The sequence below is a fragment of the Amblyraja radiata genome, chromosome 16 (genome assembly GCF_010909765.2).
Source record: "Amblyraja radiata isolate CabotCenter1 chromosome 16, sAmbRad1.1.pri, whole genome shotgun sequence".
In the NCBI taxonomy this organism is placed as follows: Eukaryota; Metazoa; Chordata; class Chondrichthyes; order Rajiformes; family Rajidae; genus Amblyraja; species Amblyraja radiata.
Window position 1 is genome coordinate 49,455,605 of NC_045971.1, and position 17,132 is coordinate 49,472,736.

The window sequence follows — 17,132 nt, forward strand, 5'->3', positions numbered from 1 at the left end:
ACATTCGGCGGGTGGCTCTAACGTCCCCTGATAGCGGTGTTCACTGCATTGTGTTGGGATGGCAACCTTGCTGCCAGGAATTGTACCTCTGACATATGCCCTTCAACCCTTGAGGTATGCTCCACGCTATACCCTCAGCCTCGGCATCAGATTACACTGACCCGGCATGTTCTCCTCTTCCATAAGGGAGACATTAAGCAGCCCTACTACAAGGCGTTGCTGGCATGGCCTCTCCAACAGGCCCACCCTTCGGGGTCAGAAAATTCCCCGGTAAGCTCTCATCCTCCACGAGGGAGACATCATGCAGCCCTTCTACAGGTGCTGTTGACACACATTTAAGCAGCCCTATACAAGGCGCTGCTGACACGGCCTAGAGCAATAGGCCAGCACTGCCATAGATTCGGCATCCCCATTATGCAGCCCTGTTACAAGGCGCCGCTGGCAAGGCTCTCCCATCTCCCCAACATTGCCATATCTCCTGATGTTAGGGTGTATCTATCTTGAGCCTCCTCTCAATAAGGCTCCATCCTGGCCAACTTCTGTATTATTAATTTTACCGGAAGGGAACCCTCCCGGCACCAGGACTGACCACTTGGGTCGATATCTTGGGGCCCTCTGTGGTCTGGGCACCGCATAGCTGGTAGATTTTCCCTCCCCCGGGAATCCCAGCGCACTTATATATTTATATCCGGGGAAACCTCTCCCGACTCCCGGTCTCCTGGAGGTCCTCTCCACGGGAACCCCAGCATAAATATTTATCTTGGAGGGAAACCCCTCCCGACTCCCGGTCTACTGTAGGTCCCCTCCACGGGAACCCCATCATTAACATTCATATCGGAGGGAAAAGCCCTACCGGCACCCGGCCTATTGGAGGTCCCCTTCCCCGGGAACCCCATCATAAATCTTTATTATTGGAGGGAAAAGCTCTCCTGGCACCCGGCCTACTGGAGGTCCCCTTCCCCGGCAACCCCATCATATTTTTTTTATCGGAGGGAAAAGCTCTCCTGGCACCCGGCCTACTGGAGGTCCCCTCCCTGGGAACCCCAGCGTCTCTGTGCCTATCGGAGGGAAAAGCCCTCCCGGCACCCGCAGCGCCTAGAAGTCACGGAACACCCGTCAGCGACCGGCTCCCGCGACACCCGACAACCCAGCTACCCGCTCTTGGCGGCAAGAACCGGGGTTTCCCTGCAGCCCATAGCTGGTTCCCTCGTCGGGCCTCGCGAATCCTGCGGCAGGAAGCCTCTGGAACAAGAGGTTCCTGCAGGGAATAAAACAGGTAAGAAACCCAAGCTTACCTGAGTTTAAACTTTACCGCGCTTGGAGACGCTCCTGCTGCTCCCAGCGGCCGCCTGCACCAATGCGTCTGACGTAATGACGCACGTGCGGCTGAACGGGCCTTCTACACGTCGTCACTCACGTGACTCCGAAGTAATATATATATAGTGTCCCTAGTGTGTAGGAAGTGCCAATGTACCGGGAACAGTATATTGCTCAGCGCCAATTCAGTGGGGCGAATGGCCTGCTCGCACGCTGAAGCAAGAGCCCAAAGTCTCAAGCGAAATTATAGCGTTAAGTAGGAGGGAAGACGAATTGAATTTAAAATAGATTTATTACATTTATTAAATTTCATAAATTATATTTACAACATTAGTAATAAAAATAAACGAGTCTTTCTGGATATTCACTCTTCCTCTTCCGTCTTCTTGTCCAGATCCGCCGAATCGATGCCCACTTCTTCGTAGTCCTTCTCCAGCGACGCCATGTCCTCCCGCGCGTCCTGGAACTCTCCTTCCTCCAGCCCCTCTCCCACGTACCAGTGGACAAAGGCCCGCTTGGCGTACATCTTGTCGAACTTGAGGTTCATGCGGGTCCAGGCCATGGATATGGCGGTGGTGTTGCTCAGCATGCAGACGGCTCGTTGCACCTTGGCCAGGTCGCCCCCCGGCACCACCGTCGGGGGCTGGTAGTTGATGCCCACCTGCGGGAGAAAGAGAACCAGCGTTTAGTTCGGTTGCAGACACATTGGAAGGATCCATATTAACGGGACGGAGGTGGAAACATAGAAACATAGAAAATAGGTGCAGGAGTAGGCCATTCGGCCCTTCGAGCCTGAAATGCCATTCAACATGATCATGGCTGATCATCCAACTCAGTATCCTGTAGCTACCTTCTCTCCATACCCTCTGATCCCTTTAGCCACAAGGGCCACATCTAACTCCCTCTTAAATATAGCCAAAGATTTGGCCTCAACTACATTCTGTGGCAGAGAATTCCACAGATTCACCACTCTCTGTGTGAAAAATGGTTTAGCCTTAAACGGTGACCCCTTATTCTGGACCTCCCCAACATCGGGAACAATCTTCCTGCATCTAGCCTGTCCAACCTCTTAAGAATTTTGTAAGTTTCCATAAAATCCCCCCTCAATCTTCTAAACTCTAGCGAGACACAAGTGACAGGAGAGAATGGAATTGCTGGTTCAAGTTCAAGTTCAAGTGAGTTTATTGTCATGTGTCCCTGATCGGACAATGATATTCTTACTTTGCTTCAGCACACAGAACATAATAGGCATTTACTACAAAACAGATCAGTGTGGGAGGGTCAGCATGGACCCGATCGGCCGAATGTTACTGATTGTGATCTAAAAAATGAAGGTTTGTGCCTTTAAACGAGGGAAACCCCTGCTAGTGATCAAGGTCCTGGCGTGACCCATTGGACAGGAGTCGCCTAGAAACCTTCAATGGTTCCCTGGATGTTTAGAACCCAGGCCCTCGGTTTGGAAAGAACGTCTCCTGGTTTATGCAATCGTGGAGCGGCTGGTCTGGCTGTGGTAGATTTCACAGCCCAGTGCGAGACCAGTGTTTGGGTCAAGCTTCTGCCGCGTGGATTCCTGCACAACCTCCTCCTACCTTGAACCCGGTCGGGCACCAGTCCACGAACTGGATGGAGCGCTTCGTCTTGATGGTGGCGATGGAGGCGTTGACGTCCTTGGGCACCACGTCCCCGCGGTACAACATGCAGCACGCCATGTATTTGCCCTGGCGGGGGTCGCATTTGAGCATCTGGTTGGCCGGCTCGAAGCAGGCATTGGTGATCTCCGACACGGACAGTTGCTCGTGGTAAGCCTTCTCAGCCGAGATCAGGGGCGCGTAGGTGACCAGCGGGAAGTGGATGCGCGGGTAGGGGACCAGGTTGGTCTGGAACTCGAGCAGGTCCACGTTGAGGGCGCCGTCGAAGCGCAGAGAGGCGGTGATGGACGACACTACCTGCCCCAGCAGGCGGTTGAGGTTGGTGTAGGTGGGGCGCTCGATGTCCAGGTTCCGCCGGCAGATGTCGTAAATGGCCTCGTTGTCCAGCATGAAGGAGCAGTCGGAGTGCTCCAGGGTGCAGTGGGTGACCAGCACCGCGTTGTAGGGCTCGACCACGGCGGTGGAGATCTGCGGCGCCGGGTAGACGGAAAACTCCAGCTTTGATTTCTTGCCGTAATCGACGGACAGTCTCTCCATGAGGAGGGAGGTGAAACCCGAGCCGGTGCCGCCCCCGAAACTGTGGAAGATGAGGAACCCCTGCAGTCCGGTGCACTGGTCGGCCTGTGGGCAGATAAAGCGGAGAGCATTGAGAATGGGGAAAGGTGTGGGGGTGAGTGTGGGTGTTACAGGGGGTAAACTGACCCTCTGGAGAGGTGGATGGAGCCTAACATCAGTGGTTTTAGTTAAACATTTGTGGTCGGAAAGATGCGAGGGAGTATCTGAGGGACCGGTTATGAATGAATGTAGATGGACATAGGCGGATTAGGGAGAGTCAGCACGGCTGTGTAGCTGGTTGGTCGTGTGTCAAGAATCTGATCGAGGTTTACATAGAAAATAGGTGCAGGAGTAGGCCATTCGGCCCTTCGAGCCTGCACCGCCATTCAATATGATCATGGCTGATCATCCAACTCAGTATCATGTACCTGCCTTCTCTCCATACCCCCTGATCCCTTTAGCCCCAAGGGCCACATCTAACGCCCTCTTAAATATAGCCAACGAACTGGCCTCAACTACCTTCTGTGGCAGAGAATTCCAGAGATTCACCACTCTGTGTGAAAAATGTTTTCCTCATCTCGGTCCTAAAAGATTTCCCCCTTATCCTTAAACTGTGACCTCTTGTTCTGGACTTCCCCAACATCGGAAACAACCTTCCTACATCTAGCCTGTCCAACCCCTTAAGAATGTTGTAAGTTTCTATAAGATCCCCCCTCAGTCTTCTAAATTCTAGCGAGTACAAACCGAGTCTATCCAGTCTTTCTTCATATGAAAGTCCTGACATCCCAGGAATCAGTCTGGTGAACCTTCTCTGTACTCCCTCTATGGCAAGAATGTCTTTCCTCAGATTAGGAGACCAAAACTGTACGCAATACTCCAGGTGTGGTCTCACCAAGACCCTGTACAACTGCAGTAGAACCTCCCTGCTCCTATACTCAAATCCTTTTGCTTTGTGTCATGTGTCAAGGTTATGGGGAGAAAGCAGGTAGATGGGTTTAAGAGAGGAAGATAGATCAGCCAACGATTCATAGCAAAAGGATCTGAGTTTTATAAGTTGCTATAAAATCCCCACTCAATCCTCTAAATTCTAGAGAGTACAAGCCGAGACTATCCACTCTTTCTTCATATAAAAGTCCTGACATCCCAGAAATCAGTCGGGTGAACCTTCTCTGTACCTGTAGTTGATGCAGGTACTATGGCTATGTTTAAGAAACATTTAAACTGGCATGTACATGGATATGATAGGTTTGGAGGGATATGGATCAAACGCGGACAGGTGGGACCAGAGTAGATGCATCGGTGTGGGTCGATGGCCTGTTTCCACGCTGCACAACTCTATCGCTATATGACTCTGTGGGCGCGGGGAGGAGACGTGAACGGTGATCCAGTCGGGTGACGATCGCTGAGCTGCATCATGAACGCTGAACCATTCATGAACTGCGGGCCACGGGCGAACCAGGATCACCAGATTGTTAAACACCGGGCGCTGGTTCACGGTTGGATTCGGTTCCACAACCTACCAGCTTCCGGATGCGATCCAGGACCAGGTCGACGATCTCCTTGCCGATGGAGCAGTGGCCCCGGGCGTAGTTGTTGGCCGCGTCCTCCTTGCCGGTGATGAGCTGCTCGGGGTGGAAGAGCTGCCGGTATGTGCCGGTCCGCACCTCATCTGTAGGGCGGTATAGAGAGAATTAACCATTGCCACATACTTCCCCCTCCCCGGAAGGGAAGGACTTAAGAGAACGGCCAACATTCGCTGCACCTCCCAACCTACCGATCACCGTGGGCTCCAGATCAAGGAACACGGCCCGGGGGACGTGCTTGCCCGCCCCCGTCTCGCTGAAGAAGGTGTTGAAGGAGTCGTCGCCGCCCCCGATGGTCTTGTCGCTGGGCATCTGTCCATCCGGCTGGATCCCGTGCTCCAGGCAATAGAGCTCCCAGCAAGCGTTGCCGACCTGAACTCCGGCCTGGCCGATGTGGATGGAGATACACTCACGCTGGAGAGAGAGAGAAAGATGGGATGGGTCGGTGGAGGAAAGGGGGAAGAGATGATTGTGTTATTTCCACGGATATTGGTTCCGAGTGCTAACATTTCCCCCACGCCACACCACAGTGTGCGACCGGATCGACGCGTTTACGCAGCGTGGTCACCGCGGAATCACTTTCCACCCATGGGCCTTCGTTCCCGGTTCTCTGGAGTTATCCCGGCTCTCCCCATCACCGGTTTCACACGACGCCCCGCCGCCCAGCCCCGGGATCACCCACCATGATGTCCCTTCCAGTCTCTCAGCTCCAGACAATGTGTCGCATTCGCCGAACGCGTCCCTTTTATACCCCGCCCCAATAGAACGTTCATACACCCGGGCCGCGCTGTGATTGGCCGCCAGCGACCCGTGGAACGCGGAGACAAAGCACGGAGAACGCCGATTGGTTCTCAGCGCGAGTGACGCAACAGAGGCGACCTGTTCTTCGAACGGCGCAAAGAACCGTCGGCATCTCGGCGTCACAACCGAGGATCATTGGACGTTTCAATAGTCGCGTCAACACGGACCCTCCCAACGATCAAGCTTCGCAACATCAGCCCACCAAAAAGAGAGTATTACATTAAGATAAACGCAAAAAGCTGGAGTAGCTCAGCGGGACAGGCAGCATCTCTGGAGAGAAGGAATGGGTGACGTGTAGGGTCCTGACCCTTCTTCTCTCATTAATTCAGTAATGAATTAAACCCGAAATCAAATCCCTGTTGTCGAAAGTCTCAAATCTTGGCAACATATTCAAAAAATGTCTGATTTGTAAATATCTAAAAAATATGTGAATTAGGTAGATTTTATTTATTGTAGTTGTTCAAAGGAGATAAAACAACCATCCAAAAACAAATCACGACAAACTGATAATCCCTTCCTCTTGCACAACAGAAAGGCTTGATCAGTACTAGAGGGTTGGAAGAATAACATGTTCAACGCTTGATGCGCTGTGGTTCAGCCTGGCAGAGCGCAGTCCATGTGATTGATTGATTGATTGATTGATTGATTGATTGATTGATCTATATCTTTAAAAATACACACTGCAGATATTCCCCAAAGCCTCCTGTGGCCTCTGTTGCCGGAGTATAAACAGAGGCCAAACCAAAAAAAAATGGCGCTGCCCTGTCCAGTCGCCGTTGTGGCAGCTCCGCCAAAATTGTGTGTGTTTTTAACTTTTATGTTCCTTTTTAACTTATTTCTAAGTTCTAACTCCCTAGTACTAACAACGTATGACAGGGAAACCCTCTTAAATCTAAACTCCAGGGCAAACGGAGACTTTTTAAACTCTGTACTAACTGATCCAGCATGGCCAGCAGAGATCAGCAGAAGCTGCTGCAACAACAAAGGGAGCTCATCTGGCGAATGTCCAGTCCCTGGAAAACAAGCTGGATGACCTCAGGGCGAGGGTCAGATTCCAGCGGGACACAAGGGACTGCAACATCCTCTGCCTGACTGAAACATGGCTGACCTCGCTGATTCCGGATCAGGTAATCTGCCCAACCGAGTCCTTCACTGTCCACCGTGCTGACAGAACAGAAGCATCTGGGAAATCCAAGGGTGGAGGACTCTGCTTCATGACCAATAACAACTGGTGCAACCCTGGAAATATCAAGATGCTTTCCCGTTCCTGCTCGCCGGACCTGGAGCACCTGACGATCTCATGCCGCCCATTCTACCTTCCCCGGGAGTTCGGCTCAGTGATCGTCACAACCGTCTACATTCCACCGCAGGCGGCCACCGACGTGGCACTTTCGGCCGTACACAATGTGCTATGTCGACATCAAAACAAGTACCCGGTTGCGGCTATGGTGGTGGCTGGAGATTTTAATAAATCAAATCTCAAGAAGGTCATGCCGAGCTTCTACCAACACATCACGTGTGCCACCAGGGGGGAGAGAACTTTGGACCACTGCTACACACCGTTCAGGAAAGGCTACAAGGCTGTTTCACTCCCTCCCCTAGGAAAATCTGACCACGCTGCCATTTTCCTGTTGCCGGAGTATAAACAGAGGATAGTTCGGGAAGCGGTAGAGACGAGAGACGTAAAGCGGTGGTCCGACCAGTCAGAGGCCATGCTGCAAGATGCACTGAGTGATGTCGACTGGAATATGTTCGAAGCAAGTTCCCGTGACGTCAGTGAGTTCGCGGATGCAGTCACGGACTTCATCGCAACAGTAACCGACAACATCGTCCCCACGGTAAGGGTAAGCAGCTTTCCGAACCAAAAACCCTGGGTAGACAGGTCTGTTCGTGTGGCCCTGAATGCTCGCACCGCTGCCTACAACTCGGGCCTGGCATCAGGAAACATGGACGTCTACAAGGCAGAGTCCTACCAATTGCGAAGGGTGGTGAAGGACGCAAAGAGAAGGTACAGAGACAAGATGGAGTTACAGATGGAGCAGCAGGACACCAGAAGCCTGTGGCAGGGGCTACGGATTGTATCCAACTACCGGAGCACCCCTCCCTCATCCGCAAGTGCCGGCACCTCCCTAGCTGATGACCTGAACTCCTTTTTCGCTCGTTTCGAGAAGGGCAACACCACTCCTGCCGACTATCGACAATACCGCCAGCGGGCTGGCTACCGAAGCTGAAGGGAGGAATGTGCACACATTCTCGCTGTCCGAGCACGACGTGAGGAGGGCTCTGACACGGGTAAACACGAGAAAACCTGCAGGCCCCAATGGCATCTCGGGGCGAGTACTCAAGTCCTGTGCTACGCAGCTAGCTCCAGTGCTCACTACATTATTCAACCTCTCCCTGGACAAGTCCGTGGTCCCTGCCTGCTTCAAAAAATCCATCATTGTACCGGTACCAAAAAATGCCTCCCCAGCTGTGTGAATGACTACCGTCCGGTGGCCCTTACCTCGGTAGTCATGAAATGCTTTGAGAGGCTGGTGAAGAATCACATCTGCGCCTTCCTCCCTCGGAACATGGACCCGTTGCAGTTCGCATACCGTCCGAACAGATCCACGGACGATGCGGTCTCCCAGGTCTTGCACACCGCTCTCTCCCATCTGGACAGCCAGAAGGGGGTCTACGTGAGGATGCTGTTCATAGACTACAGTTCAGCCTTCAACACGATAGTCCCCACCAGACTGGCCGGGAAGCTAATGGAATCGGGGCTCAACACCTCCCTGTGTGCCTGGGTCCTGGACTTTCTCACCGCCAGGCCCCAGGTTGTCAAGATGGGAGGGAATAAATCGAAGTCTCTCACCCTGAGCACAGGATCGCCCCAGGGTTGCGTACTCAGCCCCCTATTGTACTCCCTGTACACACATGACTGAGTGGCTAGGTTCAGCTCCAACTCAACAATTAAGTTTGCTGATGACACTGTGGTGGTGGGCCTGATCTCAGACAACGACGAGAATGCCTACCGGGAGGAGGTGGCTGATCTAGCACTCTGGTGCCAGGATAACAGCCTCCTCTTGAACATCAAAAAAACGAAGGAGCTGATCATGGACTTTAGGAGGGCACATCATCCGAGGACGTACACTCCATTGAGGATAAATGGGGATCCTGTGGATAGGGTGAACTGTTTTAAATATCTGGGAGTCCACATCTCCGAGGATATGACATGGGCATCACACGACTCAGCACTCGTGAGTAAGGCAAGGCAGCGCCTTTACCACCTCAGGCAGTTGAGGAAATTCAGAGTGTCTCCGAGGATCCTCCAGTGCTTCTACGCAGCGGCGGTGGAAAGCATCTTGTCCGGAAATATTACCATCTGGTTTGGGAATTGCTCTGCCAAGGACAAGAAGGCTCTGCAGAGAGTAGTGCGTTCGGCCGAACGCACTATGGGAACTTCACTCGCCCCCCTGCAGGAACTATACAACAGGAGGTGCAACTCCAGAGCAAATAAAATCATGGGAGACCCCTTCAACCCCTGTAACGGACTGATCCAGCTGCTACGGTCAGGCAAACGCCTCCGTTGCCATGCGGTGAGAACGGAGAGGTTGAGAAGGAGTTTCTTCCCAGAGGCCATTCGTACTGTAAACGCCTATCTCACCAGGGACTAACTCTACTGAACGTTTTTCCTTCCATTATTTATTATGTAAAAGAATATGTGTGTTATGATTGTGTTTATAATTTGTTTGGTTGTTTGTATTTTACACAAAAGTCCGCGAGCATTGCCACTTTCATTTCACTGCACATCTCGTATGTGTATGTGACAAATAAACTTGACTTGACTTGGACCAGAATAAACGCTACAACTTTGTCCAAATTCTCCTTTTTGTTAATACTCTCCAATGAAGCATCATTGCGGTGAGTCTCCTGTGCTTCCTATCTAAAGCCCCCACATCCTTCCCGTAGTGGGGTCAGCTGAATTACAGACAATATCCAGGAATGCGGCCAAACATAAATGCTATTAAGCTACCACATGACTTCCTGACTCTTATGTTCAAAGCTCCGACCCGGGATGTGAGCTCATCAATAAAACAACGCGATGCCTGTGTTGCGTCACACGCGCTGAGAACCAATCGGCGTTCGATTTCCCTTTGTCCCCGCGTTCCACGCCAACGGTTGGTTCGCTGGCAGCCAATCACAGCGCGTTCTATCGGACAGGTTCGCTGGCAGCCAATCACAGCGCGTTCTATCGGGCGGGTTCGCTGGCAGCCAATCACAGCGCGTTCTATCGGGCGGGTTCGCTGGCAGCCAATCACAGCGCGTTCTATCGGGCGGGTTCGCTGGCAGCCAATCACAGCGCGTTCCGGCTGCATAGAACGTTCTATCGGGCGAGGTATAAACGACTCGTTGGGCGGATGCGACACTATTGTCTGGCGCTGCCAGATTGGATGGAAGTTCATGTTGCGGGAGCTCCGGAGACCACAGGTCCGCAACCTGTGACCTCCGAGCTCCCGACACTGGGCCCGCGGTCCAGTTGGGTGGCCGCTGCCGCCGGAACACTGCCCCATCTCCGACGCCAGGTCGCCGCTGCCCCGGCTCCGAGGCCGGGTCGCCGCTGCCCCATCTCCGAGGCCAGGTCGCTGCTGCCGCTGCCCCATCTCCGAGGCCAGGTCGCTGCTGCCGCTGCCCCATCTCCGAGGCCAGGTCGCCTCTGCCGCTGCCCCATCTCCGAGGCCAGGTCGCCGCTGCCGCTGCCCCATCTCCGAGGCCAGGTCGCCGCTGCCGCTGCCCCAGCTCCGAAGCCGGGTGGCCGCTGCCCCAGTCCCGAGGCCGGGTGGCCGCTGCTGCTGCCCCAGCTCCGAGGCAAGATCGCCGCTGCCGCTGCCCCAGCTCCGAGGCCAGGTCGCCGCTGCCGCTGCTGCTGCCCCGGCTCCGAGGCCGGGTGGCCGCTGCCCCAGCTCCGCGGCCGCCAGCTCCGCTATTAGGCCTCGACGGAGGCGGGGGTTGCGACAAGAAAAGTCGCATCCCCACCCAGAAGGAAGAGACCAAAAACATGTTTCTCCCCCACACCCACACACATACACAACCTAATAAACCAAAGATTAACCAAAAGCAGGACAAAAGAACAAAAAAAAAAAGAAAAAAAACAGACGGACTGCAGGCGAGCCGCAGCTGCTAAGTCAGCGCCGCCATCAATATGCTTGCATTATCGGTTTAGTACTGCGCCCTTAAATTGCACAAATTATCATTGATTAATAGCTTAGCGATTCCGTTAAACAAATCTCTGGATGTAATTATTCTCCTGATTGCAAGCTCCGATACATGTGTGTTAGAGCCATGAAGGTATGATGCTGTGCAGCTGGGAAGCGTGCTATTCTAACCACCTTGTCCATGCCCCACAGTTGGCATATTGAGCTCGTCTCATTTGCATGCGACTGCCCTTTATCCTTCTAAACACTTCCTGTGCATCCTATGTTTTGGATATTTCTATCTATGCTTTAAATGTGGCAAACGTAAGGGTTTCTAGCTTTACCTGACAACTCGTTCCAGATGCGGACTACCCTCTGAATAGATTAATTGGTCGGGAGGTCCTTCTTAAATATCTCATCTCTCGCCTCACGTAGAGGACATCCAGTTTTGAGATGTTAAGATGAGAGCACATATTATCCATGTCCCCCGTGATCTTGCACACCAGGATATGTCCTGCCCCTCAGATTTCTACGACCCAAATAAAAAAAGCCCCAGCCTATCTAACGTCTCCCATAAACACAAGGCCGCAAGGCCAAGGACTGTCCGGATGACACCCTCCTGCACCCTTTGCAAAATATTCACACCTTTGAAGAAGGGGTGTGTGTGTGTGTCCTTCGGGTGCTGATTTGATTTATTTGCAGAGTACAAATGGTGCCAAGGATGTATTCTGAGTCGTTGCATGTATGTTGTTATTCCAGCAGATGAATTAGACTGCATGTGGGTGCGTGGAAACGCGAGCGTTGGTCACAATCACCTTGAACCCGGTCGGGCACCAGTCCACGAACTGGATGGAGCGCTTTGTCTTGATGGTGGCGATGGAGGCATTGACGTCCTTGGGCACCACGTCCCCGCGGTACAGCATACAGCACGCCATGTACTTCCCCTGGCGAGGGTCGCACTTCACCAACTGGTTGGCCGGCTCGAAGCAGGCGTTGGTCAATTGGGAGACGGACAGTTCCTCGTGGTAAGCCTTCTCTGCAGAAATAATTGGTGCGTAGGTGATGAGCGGGAAGTGGGTGCGCGGGTAGGGAACCAGGTTGGTTTGGAACTCAGTCAGGTCCACGTTGAGAGCGCCGTCGGAGCGCAACGAGGCGGTGATAGACGACACTAACTGTGCCATCAGGCGATTGAGGTTGGTGTAGGTGGGGCGCTCGATGTCCAGGTTCCGCCGACACACGTCGTAAATGGCCTCGTTGTCCATCATGAAGGCTCAGTCGGAGTGTTCCAGGGTGCAATGGGTGACCAGCACCGCGTTGTAGGGCTCGACCACTGCGGTGGAGCTCTGCGTCGCCGGGTAGACGGAAAACACCACCTTGGATTTCTTGCCGTAGTCGACGGACAGTCTCTCCATGAGGAGGGATGTGAAGCCCGAGCCGGTGCCGCCCCCGAAACTGTGGAAGATGAGGAACCCCTGCAGTCCGGTGCAGAGATCGGCCTGAGGGTGGAGAAGGGACAAAAGCTCAATTCTGTGCCAACGTTTAAAGGGAAGGAGCGACACGAGAGGGTCATGATGCTCTCTACAGCCGGCGCAGAACGAGATGGTTCGGTGAGTATCTCAGTGATAAATAGAGCGGTGACAATGAGTATTTGGGAACATCGTGGCCGCAGCACTCGCGAATGGGCCGGTGCAACCGGATACATTGTGTTCAAGAAGGAACTGCAGATGCTGGAAGATCGAAGGTACACAAAATGCTGGAGAAACTCAGCGGTTGCAGCAGCATCTATGGAGCGAAGGAAATAGGATACATTGGCGCTGTAAGCACGTGGAGCGGCAGTCGGTAATTTGCAGTCGCTGAGCAACCTACCAGCTTCCGGATTCGATCCAGGACCAGGTCCACGATCTCCTTGCCGATGGAGCAGTGGCCCCGGGCGTAGTTATTGGCCGCGTCCTCCTTGCCGGTGATGAGCTGCTCGGGGTGGAAGAGCTGGCGGTAGGTGCCGGTCCGCACCTCATCTGTAGGGCGGTAGAGAGATAATTAACCATTGCCACACACTGCCCCCTCCCCGGAAGGGAAGGACTTAAGGGAACGGCCAACATTCTCTGCACCTCCCAACTTACCGATCACCGTGGGCTCCAGGTCGATGAACACGGCCCTTGGTACGTGCTTGCCCGCACCGGTCTCGCTGAAGAAGGTGTTAAACGAATCGTCGCCGCCTCCGATGGTCAAGTCGCTGGGCATCTGTCCATCCGGTTGGATCCCGTGCTCCAGGCAATACAACTCCCAGCAAGCGTTGCCAACCTGGACGCCAGCCTGGCCGATGTGGATTGAAAGACACTCGCGCTGTTGGCGAGGGGAAACAGGCGGTGAGATGTTAGGGCGAGAGGTGAGCGTTGGTAATTTCTCGTTTACTGCTGCGGGCCGCGTGATTTCCATAATTCCTATTGATCACCACTTGGACTTATTCATAGCCAGTTTGGCCCTGATCGCTCACCGCCCCCCGCCCAATGTCACCACCTTCTCAGTTCCACCCAACATTGTAATTCACAGACTCTCCACGCTGCATTCGCCGAATGTAACCCTCAAATTCCTCGAAATTGCATTCATTATTTCCCTGCCCAATATCACCCTGCGCCTCCCTCCCCCCGTCGTCGTCTCATTCCCGCTCTCAGTTCCCAGTTACCCACTACGTTCCCATTTCCCGGGTGCGCTCACCCCTTCCCGTGTCCGGTGTCTGTAGACAATCGCTTCCCTCCCCCGTGGATCCCTCGCCCGGGGGGAACACGCGCGTCCCGCGGACATTCTCCCGCGCGCTGACCATGTTGCTCCGCTCGCGTGGTTCTCGAGACTGTGACGCAATGCGGCGCCGCTCCGGTATTTATACGGCCCCCGGGGATAGAACGGTGGCGTTGGCCAAACGCGCGCCGATTGGGCAATGAGAACAATGACCTTGGTTGCCACAGGAAACAAACATAGAAGGTTCCAAGGCGCTCGTTGATGAATAATCCGCAGTGTGTGACGTAGAACAATGGACCTTCAGTGACGCAATCCATTGTCTGCCTTCACCTCCCAGATTCCAATCTATCAATTACAGCTGGAAATTAAAGTATCTGACCACATGCCTCCAAATGATACCTAGCGCCAACTATTTGACTTCCTAACCCCATGCAATCAACTGGTCGTGTTAATTTAGCCACTTCACCAGTGGAAACGTTGCTGCAGATCACAGCGAATGTGATGTTAATCCCACGCATACAAGAGATAACCATCAATTTCGCTCCATTAATCACTTCATAATCCGGGATCCCCGGTCTATCATCGCATTGTCTGAGATCAATGGTTATTGATTGATTACCATCACGTGTGCTGCGAAAAAAAATGTTAGGCGTACTATACAGGCAGATCACATCACTCCTCATGTATCTGGTAGCGCTACACGAAACAAATGAGCAACGTGCAGAGTGTAGTGTCACATCTAGAGAATAAAAAGAGCATTTTTAATTCCAAGCATGAGGATGACGGGAAGGTAGCACACGAGAGGTCAGCTGGGAACAAGCTGTCCCTGAATCAGGTGGTACGTTCTTTCATGCTTTGGTACACGCTTCCAACAGAAGTGGAGAGAAGAGTGAATGACCGGGGCTTAAGGGAGAGAGGGGTTAGGGGTGGGAGTGGCCCTTGATTGTGACGATGGCATGCAATTAGGTTCCAATTGATAAATCTCTGATTAATAAAGTTGCCATTGAGCATCTTGATTGATTGAAAGATGTTCTCTACAAATATGATGACGCGCAATCCATCAGAGACCCAGCAATCTCCAATTTCGTTAGGATGAATCACAAGCATATCACATTGATGGCTTTATAGAGACATAGAGTGTAGAAACAGGCCCTTCGGCTCAACTTCCCACACCGGCCAGCATGTCCCAGCTACACTGGTCCCATCTGCCTGCCTTTGGACCCGTTCCTCTCATTATTTTTAACACCTCTATACAATCACCGCTCATCCTCGTGCGCTAAGGAATAGCGACCCAGCCAACTCAACCTCTCCCATAAGCTCAGACCCCCTAGCCTGGCAGCATCCGCGTAAATCTTCACTCATTGCCTGCCAGAGTCTAGGGGTCGGTGCTGTGGCCGCTGCTCTTCACGTTGTATATCAATGATTTGGATGAGGGAATTGAATGCTTGGTGCGAAGTTTGGTGATGCTGCGAAGGTCGGTGGAGGGGGCAGATAGTGTAGAGAAAGCAGCGACTCTGCCGAAGGATTTGGGCATGTTTGGAAAGTCGGCAAATACATGGCAGATGGAATATGGCGCAGCAAAATGCGGAGACCGGCATTTTGATAGTAGGAATCAATCGAAGATTATTTTCTAAATGAGGAGAGAATTCTGAAATCTGAGGTGCAAAGGGACTCGGGAATGCAGATACAGGATTCCTAACATATATTTTGCAATTCAAATTGATAGTAAGGCAGTAAAATGCAATGCAAGCATTTATTTGGGGGAAGACAAGAAATGTCCCATGGCCATTTCCTCCTCATCCAATCCATAACTTCCCTTCCTTGCGCGTAAATGGTCCTCCCCGTATAATCCATATATAGTTGAAACCCATGGGATTTTTCATATTCCCAGTGGCCAAGGACATTTAACCTTCCCGATTCCCTACCTAAGTGTCTAGTTCTTTTTTTGTAAATTCCATCGGGTCCCTGTCCCATCTCAACTTCCTAAAACTTACTTGTATTTCCTTTTGTGTAGGAATGAACTACAGATGCTGGTGTACCGTCGAAGATAAACACAAAATGCTGGAATAGCAGCGTTCAGGAAGCATCTCTGGAGAAAAGGAATAGGTGACGTTTGCGGTCGAGACCCAAATTCAGACTCATCAGTTTCCTTCAAGTGTATATTGTTTTTCAGAGATGCAGCGCGAAAAGAGTCCAGTCGGCTGGCCGAGCGTGCGGCGACCAGCAATTCCCCTACCTCAAAGTTATCCTACACACTAGGGATAATTTACAGACGCCAAATTAACCTGCCAACCTGTAAGACTTTGGAGTGTGTGTGGAAACCGGAGCACGCTGGGAAAACCGCCGCGGTGACAGGGAGAACATAAAAACTCCGTGCAGATAAGCACCAGTAGTAGAATCGAACCCGTGTCTCTGGCGCTGTAAAGCACCAGCTGTAACGGGAATGCTGATACAGGATTCAGAAAAATGTAATTTGCAAGTTGAATTGATAGTAAGGCAGGAAATTGCAATTCAAGCATTTATTTGGGTAGGAGAAGAATATTTTTTAAAAAACGGATGTAATATTGAGGGTTGAAAAGGCACTGGTGAGCGCATTTGGGGTATTGTGACCAATTTGGGACCCCATATCTGAGGACTGATGTGTTGGCGTTGGAAAGGGTGTGGAGGATGATTATGACCACAGCACCGATTTGGGTTCACGTATGATAAACGTTTGACGACACTGTGCCTGTACTCGCTGGAGTGCAGAAGGAAGACGGGAGAACCTGACTGAAACAAATGGGTTGCAGAGGCTATCGCGTGAAGGCAGGGGAAGAAAGATCACCCACGATTAAATGGCGGAGTAAGCTAGAGTCATAGAGTGATACAGTGTGGAAACAGGCACTTCGGCCCAACTTGCACTCACCGGCCAATATGTCCCAGTTACCCCAGCCCCACCTGCGTGCACTTGGTCCATATCACTCCAAACCTGTCCTAGCCATGTAGCTATGTAACTGTTTCTTGAACGTTGGGACAGTACCAGCATCAACTAGCTCCTCGGGCAGCTTGTGCCGTACACCCACCAGCCTTTGTGTGAAAACGTTAGCCTTCAGATTGCTTTTGAATATTTCCCCTTCACCTTGTACTTATGTCCTCTGGTCCTCGATTCCCCTACTTTGGGCAAGAGACGGTAAGAAATGTGGGAGAACTGGGAAGGACCCATTATCTGTTATTTGCACTTGATCAGTTCATTTATTCATGTGTGTGTATATTTATATAATGGTATATGGACACACTGATCTGTTTTGTAGTAAATGTCTACTATATTCTGTGTGCTG

At 52.2% G+C, this 17,132-nt stretch overlaps 1 protein-coding gene across 1 annotated transcript; it reads right to left on the reverse strand.

The window, feature by feature from the left end:
- Positions 1 to 1,681: 1,681 nt before the first annotated feature.
- Positions 1,682 to 13,528, reverse strand: LOC116982208 (tubulin alpha chain-like). The gene is made up of 6 exons (XM_033035504.1): positions 13,200 to 13,528; positions 12,946 to 13,094; positions 5,296 to 5,518; positions 5,042 to 5,190; positions 2,907 to 3,587; positions 1,682 to 1,978 (listed from the first exon to the last, which is right to left on the reverse strand). The coding sequence occupies exons 1-6, from the start codon at positions 13,513 to 13,515 to the stop codon at positions 1,682 to 1,684; spliced, it is 1,815 nt and encodes a 604-aa protein (XP_032891395.1). The 5' UTR covers positions 13,516 to 13,528.
- Between the last annotated feature and the right edge of the window lie 3,604 nt (positions 13,529 to 17,132).

Coding starts and splice junctions, on each gene's coding strand:
- LOC116982208 (XM_033035504.1), bottom strand. CDS start 13,515: ATGGAAATCACGCGGCCCGCAGCAGTAAACGAGAAATTACCAACGCTC. Junction 13,095..13,199: donor CCTGGAGCCCACGGTGATCG/GTAAGTTGGGAG, acceptor ACCGCCCTACAG/ATGAGGTGCGGACCGGCACC. Junction 5,519..12,945: donor TGGATCGAATCCGGAAGCTG/GTAGGTTGCTCA, acceptor CTCTCTCTCCAG/CGTGAGTGTATCTCCATCCA.